Source organism: Thunnus albacares, chromosome 13, assembly GCF_914725855.1.
Source record: "Thunnus albacares chromosome 13, fThuAlb1.1, whole genome shotgun sequence".
Classification (NCBI taxonomy): Eukaryota; Metazoa; Chordata; class Actinopteri; order Scombriformes; family Scombridae; genus Thunnus; species Thunnus albacares.
Window position 1 is genome coordinate 10,199,233 of NC_058118.1, and position 8,144 is coordinate 10,207,376.

Consider the following 8,144-nt stretch of genomic DNA (forward strand, 5'->3'; position numbering starts at 1 on the left):
CCCCTTAGGAATGATCCATTGCTATACACATTACGTCACCTCTGTTGATAACCCCACATAATTGATTTATCAAATCACTTTATTCTTTGCTGTCTCTGCCCGCTACTCACTGAAATAAATCTATATGTTGTTGTTTTTTTTTTTTTTTACTTCTGCCAAAAAGTGTATACATTCATACACTTTCATGTGTTTTCTCTCCCCTCTGTATCAGTTGGCAGGATTGTTTAAAGTCCCCCCCTGCTCAAAAATGTGTTTTTCTTCTTGTTCCTTCAGTTGGATATTTGAGCTTCACTGTACAGACTGATGTATGTGCATAGTTTAACACTAGAAGGCTGTTTTCACATTCATCTGCTGAAAGTGGAAAGTTTCTCTGAGTTGATTGAAAATCCAATTTTGAGGGTCAAGCCAAGGAGCATCACAAATTGTGACATCACAACTAGGTTGGAGCCAATCCTGGTCCAATATTCAAATATACAATTGAGATTTGGAAACTTGAAGCTTCCAGTGCACATACACTGAGAATGGACTTTACGGTGATGTATGAGACATCTTGTGTCCAACAGTTAAACTTCAGAAATGAAATATTTTTGCATATTTATAGATTCTGTAATCTTAAATGAGGGAGAAGGATAGATGTCACTTAACTGACCCTTTTTTGTGGAAAAACCATATCAGACACAATTATTATTCAAAGTAGTGTATTTTATATACATCTTACATCATGGCTGGAGAGGATCTTTAAATTGTTGAACAGATTTCAGTCAAATTTGATGGAAAGTTCATTAAGGCCAATTAATCAGGAAGAGGAAGAAGAAGAAGATACATGTTTGGTGCAGATGGGGCCCACCATATATATACACTTAGCATTTAACATTTTATCTCAAAACTCTTGAACCTTGAAGTATAGAGACTACTTTTTTTCTTGATTGTTTGGTCCAACCATGGACTGTCATATTGGCCACGCCAGTTTCCACCTCCACCTTTTCCACCATTTTGTATTTGCAGCATTTTTTTTCCTTGTCCACGTGTAGGCTACAAATTTAATCTAATGTTCTAAAATTAGGTACATAACTCAATTTGACTGAACCTGTTAAAAGGTAAGTGGTTTATTTTTTGGCATTCCACAAGCCTATTACTTTTATGATATGACCAGGCCAAATTCTTGTAAGCATGCACATTTGACAAAAATTGCCATAATGCCTTGATTGAAGGCATCATTCAACTGCAATATTTAGATAAAATGTGCAGTCACTCACTCTGAACAATCCTTCAAATGTTGATGGTGTACCAGCATAGGAGATTCTAATTTTCTGTTTGGACAACAATTTAAGATCAGAACATTTTCTGTTCTGTAAATGACTTCATTGTATGTCATGAAGAGGGTGATAACAGACAGAAAAGAAAACAGAACAACTCAACAATACATCAATACAACTACAGAACTATAAAATACAATCATACAGAGCATTTATATTAAAACAGGGGGTGCTGAGTCACAGCAGTGTAGGAGTCTCAGTTGATTGTTGACTCATTCTCCTGCTTGTCCATCTTTCTCCTCCTCAAACTGAAGAAGTGGCGGATTCTTTTTCAACGCTGAGTGCTTCTTTTTTGTCTCTAGGATCTTCTCCTCAGAAACATCCTCTTCTAGCAGCATTTTGATGGCTTTTATTGCAACAAGGGTCTTTTCCTCCTGCTCCTCCCACAATACAACTACAGCACAATCAAATACAATAATACAGAACATTTATATTAAAACAAGGGGTGCTGAGTCACTGCAGTGTAGGAGTCTTAGTTGATTGTTGACTCATTCTCCCGCTTGTTCTTCTTTCTCCTCCTCAAACCGAAGAAGTGGCGGATTCTTTTCCACACTGAGCACCTCTTCTTTTTCTTTGGGACCTTCTCCTCAGAAACTTCTTCTTCTTCTACCAGCATTTCAACGGCTATTACAGCAACAATGCTGTTATCCTCCTGCTTCTTCAGCTTCTCCCTGAGCTGGGCATTTTCTGCCTGGAGGGCCTGACTTGCCTCTTTCTCAGCCTGGAGCTGAGTGGCAAGCTCAAGGTTGGTGGAGGTCTGTTGCTCAAGTCTTGTTTTCAGGTTCTTTGACTGCTGCTCCATGGTTTGATGGAGGACCTCCTGCTCAGCCCTCAGCTTATTGAGCATCTCCTGGTCTTCGCTCACCCTTTCAGCATGAGAATTCCTCTCTGTCTCAAGTACATCCTGATGGATGTTTCTCTCCTGCTGCAGCTGATCACTGAGCTTTAGATTCCTGGCCTTTTCACCCAGGATCTCATTGCTCAGGCGCACCACCTCTTTCCACAGAAACTTGTTCTCTTTGGTTTCTGCCTCCAGCCTGGCGGAGAGCTCAGTAACTTTTTGCTCCTTGCAGACAATGTGTTGCTCTGCAGAAAGGAGGTGAGCTTTCAGCACCTCGACCTGTATCCAAAGAGCCTCGTTTTTTATCTTGCAGTCGATGCGCTGCCCGGCCTCCATTTCGGGGTCCAGGACTGATGATTCACTTTATCAGACATGTTCCTGTCGTTCTCTGTCAGTGATGAACACTTTTGTCTCTTTCTAACCGGTTAAAAGGTGTGAAATGAACTGATTCTGCCTGAACTGATATTTCAGTATATAAATACTCGCTGATATCATAATAAACAGAGAACTATGATATCATAGTCATCACTGTGACCCCCGAGAATCATTAAAGTCTGAAAAGAGACACAGCTACAGTAACGTTACCATGGTGGATACTTCTATTCTTGGACCATTGCTCTTTTGAATTTTCATGAATTATCTGCCAAATGTTTCTGACTCAGTATTGCCAACACTGTGCAGATGACACAAATGTCATAATTTCACATCAGTAGTATCAATAAACTACAGACGCATTTGTTTATTTTCTAAAATTTTATTTCAGTTCTCATGGTAACTAAGTTTTTTCATATTTGTTGTTAATTCAAGCATTCATTCATATTGTACTACACAGTCTGAACATTTTCATCTTCCTTTATCTTACAGTAATGTCATTATAAAGTTTAATTTAGATACAGAGGCCCCATTTTGTGGAACTCAAATTTGCATATCGTTCATCACTCATCACCTTTGTTTACTTTTTAAAAAAACATCTTAAACATTGATAACCTCCCAAGTGCAATGTTGTTTGACAACATTAATAATTTACAATAAGTGAATATATATAGAATAACTGACTCATAACAGACTTACAGGTGACATGTCATTGCAGAAAAGGCTCGGGTGTAATTAATAGCGTCAATGATTGCCATGTCCCATTTAATTTGGCCTCTTATAAGGGGATGCACCTGATGGTTTGTTAGTGTTTGCTGCTTCCTGGGACACTGAGCCATCGTTAATGTTGTCACCTCGGGCTGTGGTCTATTCATTTGACGGCAGTCCCTAATGAAAAATCATTTATAATACGTGTTTGTGGTGTACAGACGTTTATGGTGGTAGGTTTATTTCAAATCTATCGTATCATTAAATTGGTGTTTCGCTGTGATGTTTGGAGACTACCAAAATTACCATTATACTGAATATATGTATAATTTTTTTTACACTTGAATTGGTGATGGCTACCGAACACTGAATTGTCGAAGTGACACTAAATTAAGGTTGTTGCTTTTGGTGGGCAGTCACGGCTGTGTGGCTCTGTCACAGACAGACATATGTAGCTCAAGTTGCCGCTCATAGTTCAGTCAGTCAACAAGTTAATCCTTGCAAAGTCAGGGTGGGTGGGGGTTGGGGGCAGCACCCCCTCCTGCTGACAGAAAGCTAACCAGGTCAGTGCTTTAATTTGAGTCTCAGTGCTGTCCTCTGGAGAGCCACAAGGGATACAATTACTCTCCCACTATCCCATTCATCTGCTACTCTATGGTGCAAACGTTTGTGCTCGTGAATGTGCATGTGAGCATAACAGCATGTCTTTTTTTTAATCTATCTTGAAGTGGATAAAATGAGTGCATTGAATATTCTCATTGTTCTTAAATTCATTCAGAAAATTCTGCCTTGAGTGCAATGCTTCAGCATGAAAACTATACTGTATGTTGCTGTAGCAAAGAAGTTATGATGAGGGAGAGAGACTTAAAGACCACAATTCAATTTAAGGGTTTCTTTTCAAATCAGAATTTGTACGTTATAAAGTTTCCCCATGACTTTTCCACAACCCCTCCTCATGCAGCCGTAGACTTTTCCATTAGACATGATTTAGCCCATGATGAGCCCCACTATTATGCTAGTATGTCATTATGTTTTCTGCTCTTTGCATCATATTTCCTTTTACTTTAACCAGCACCTTATTATTTTGTAATTGAACTTCCATTTCTTTCAAATGTCTCATAAACATGAGTAGAAATTGCCAAGTCAACCGAGTCAAATGTTTTGTAACCAGCAGTGTTTTAAGCTAATACACATAGAAATAACAGAAACACATGTGCAATCCAATATAGCCCTGTAATAAAGGAGTGAGGTGTTCATTTAACTATTTCTTACTTCTTCTGTTATTATTGTACATAGATGTATTATAATGTAAGCTGTTTATGCCCATCTCCTACATGTATAGATGAGCAACACAAATCACCACTGACTTGAACTCAGTTTCTCTCTGACACTGTATCAAAAGAGTTCAATGTACTAAACATACAAATACTTCTTTCACAAAGGTAGTGTTTATTGTGGGCTACTCTTAACTGGTTTGCATTATATTGCTTATGTATTGTTGTATTTTTTGTAAAAAGTTGGTTTTGTAAGAGTCTTTGCTCTTACAAAATTACCTGCATTTAGCCCAGTGGCACAAGTTACACAGTAGCTGTTGCTTTGGTAACAGCTAATGAGGATCCAAATATATAAACATTGTTTAAACAATTTTGTGTGAAAAAATACCTCAGGGTTTTTCCCTTAAATTTAATCTCAGGTAAATAGCAAACACAGAGATAAGTGTTTTGTCTCTGTCTCTCTCTACCTTCACATGACATGCATTTGGCTCAGAATGAATTATCTTTTCTTGGTGTGCTCATCGTGAACACAGTACAATGAAAACACCACAACACACTGGAAACCTGAGTGACCAAAACTAAAACAGAAGCTGTGTTAATGAAATCAGCCATTATTAAACCAAAAGCCACAGAATCCATTTTCTCAGTTGAGGATGTGAAGGATTTTTGTGATCGTGATAACAACCTTTTTCTTCTGCTCTCGCTCTAAAGCTGCTCTCCGTCACCAGGTACTTTCTCTCTCTGGAATGTTTTTCAACTCTTCAAGTGCTCTTTCATGAAGACCAGAGAGGTATTGAGAGGGCTTGAGGATTGTGGCAGAGTAAAGATCGGTTAAATTAGTCCACCTCCTGCTCAGACGCTTCTTTTATTCCACGGGTCAGCACCTCCCTCCCTGTTTACCCACATAAATTGGTTTCTCTCTGCTTTCTGCCTCTATCCTCTCTCCTACATAAGTGTCCATCTGGACTGTGAGAAAGAGGAGGGGACAGGAATTTCATCAATAATAACATAAGTTACTGAGAATGCCTATTTTTCATAACCTCATACAAGTTTTTTCAGGTGCCACATGCTTACAGACTACAGACTAAAGTTAAAGGCTGCAGTTAAAGTCACAGTGTGTACTGTAGAACCACAGCATATACAAACCAAAGGTGACATCTGCTGGCTAAAGGATGAACTCTTTACATGCAGATTCAGACTTCACATCACCACTCTACATATGTCTTTTCATCTTGTAACACCATTCTGTTGGCATCTTGTGTCACTTTGTAATTGGCTATAACTCGTCATGACTTTTAGCCTGATTATCATAATACAAGGTATTGAGTATTTATAATGTTGTTGAAGTAAGCTAGAGAAATGACAACTACTTTAAAAATGTTAACTGTTATGGAAAATTATCTGTCGACATATGACACTAAATATTTAGTTCAAATATTAATATGTTTGTGCTCCAAATGCAGTCTGCGTGCAGATGTGTAAAACTGTTTTGGTCAAACCACATGATATCATTCAAAAAGCTGTTGTTTGTAACACTGTCAAAAGATATAGATAAATATTCACTATTCACTGCATAGTCCTATTGGTGAGTTTGCTATTTTGCAGTGCTGTCTGAATTTTTATGTGAAGCTTATTTTATCCTATATTCACAATTCAAGATTAAAGATTAATTTATTATTTTCATTTTACAACAAAAGGTTGTATAACGAAATGTAGTTTGTAGTTCCTCTATACTACTCACAAAAACATAAATTATATACATAGATTAATTAATAGTAAGTCATAAAAATAAAACTGTTTTTTATATTGGAGTGCGGAGGACGAATTGAAGAGTCTCACAGCCTGAGGTGGTGCTGTATAGAGCTCTATGATCCCAGAATGCAACATAAAAACTAGTGAACAAGCAATGGCCAACAAATAAACAGCTGATGGCAAAATAGGACATCATGTCCTAGTTTGTTTAAAGGCAGCTGATATAGTGTTTATAGTGTGTAAAGAGAATGAATGAATGATTCTAGATGCAGACTACATATAGTTATAGATAGTTATATATATATAGATACTTGAATGATTTTCTCTTCTAATGGTAACTTTAAAGGAAGTTAAAAGAAGCACATTTTTCTTTTATTTTCAGTAGAGTTATCATTGATATTACATTTCATTATTTATTTTGTATAGATATTGTTTCTCACTATGTGTAATATACTGTAAAAACAGGTAATTGTATATATGAAAAAATGAAAAATGAAAAATTAAAGATACTACAGATTGAAACACTCAATCGTTTAGTGCATCGTGCACTTCTGACACCTTAATGGGTTTTGTCTCATTACAAACGTGTGCAACAGTCAAGACTAGATATTTAACACAATTTGTCATCTTTTTTTTTTTTTACAGTGTATTATCAAATATCTTTGTCACATCAGACTTTACAGCTGCTTGACAAAATACCTGCTTTATACAGCATTGTAGTTGTCTTGTATAGGAGTAAATGCAAACACTAATTTAAGTTTAAAATCAGCATATCAGTGAACACTACCTTTAAGAAACAGACAAAAAACATTTAAACCATATTTTTAATTCTTATTTATTTATCAAGACTTTGGAGATGGCTTAATAGTGACTTTGAAACCAAAGGTGAAATAGTATCTGAAGATATGTCTGAGGGTGTCATCTCTGAGGCCGTATATGAGTGGGCTCAAACACTTAGGAAAGACAATAAGACTTACAAAGAGGACATACCGAGTAGTAACAGCCATTGCAGTATTTATGGTCATCATCTTATTGGGGGATATCATATGAAACAGAGTCGAGATGAGACAAAGGCACAACTGAAACAGATGCAATAACACTGTCTTGCAGGCCTTCATGGCTTCATGAACATTAGCCGAGGCTGACTTTACAACAATCATGATAGCAATATATGTATAGATGATAATCAGACTCACCAACATAAAATTTATAGCGGTGAAGGCGTTATATACAGTTGAATAAATCTTTAGACGGAAGACATTGTTTCTAGCGCAGAAACTTTGCAGAATGAAACCTGTGTTCTCCAGACTGATAAACAGGAAAAACTGGGTGAGTGAGTCCAAAGAGGCCAATATCCACATAACAGAGACGGCTATGCCCGTCGTCCTGTTGGTGGTAATGTCCGTGTGCCTCAGTGGAAAACAAATAGCAACATACCTCTCCAAAGACATCACAGCCAGGTTGATGGGTGAAATTGTGTAAGTGACGACTGAAAGTAGAATGACAGTTACACAAACGTAGCTGATCATTCTGACCATGGTCTCAGCAAAGAGGTAAAGCAACATAGTCACTAGAAGTTGGAGAGTGTCGATGATGAGTAAATGACCGAACAGGATGTAGCGAGAGGACTCCAGTAAGAAGGGCTTCCTCAACAAGGCGAACAGCATGACCGCGTTTACATACAGGAAAAGGAGACACGGCAGCATGGACAACAAAGCTTTGACAGGTTCCCGAAACGGCATCACCTGCGTTACTTCTGTTGTGTTATTCATGATCACAGCTTCATACAGCATTTGTAAAGACAGGGCATACACAAAAAAACATATCATCCTTAATCAACAGTAAATATTATGAACATTAATTTTTAATAATCATTCCTAG

The 8,144-nt window shown here is 37.4% G+C and overlaps 1 protein-coding gene across 1 annotated transcript; it reads right to left on the minus strand.

Annotated features, from left to right (window-relative positions):
- Nucleotides 1–7,105: 7,105 nt before the first annotated feature.
- On the minus strand, nucleotides 7,106–8,144 carry LOC122996044 (odorant receptor 131-2-like). Its single transcript, XM_044371567.1, has one exon. The coding sequence runs from the start codon at nucleotides 8,090–8,092 to the stop codon at nucleotides 7,106–7,108; it is 987 nt and encodes a 328-aa protein (XP_044227502.1). The 5' UTR covers nucleotides 8,093–8,144.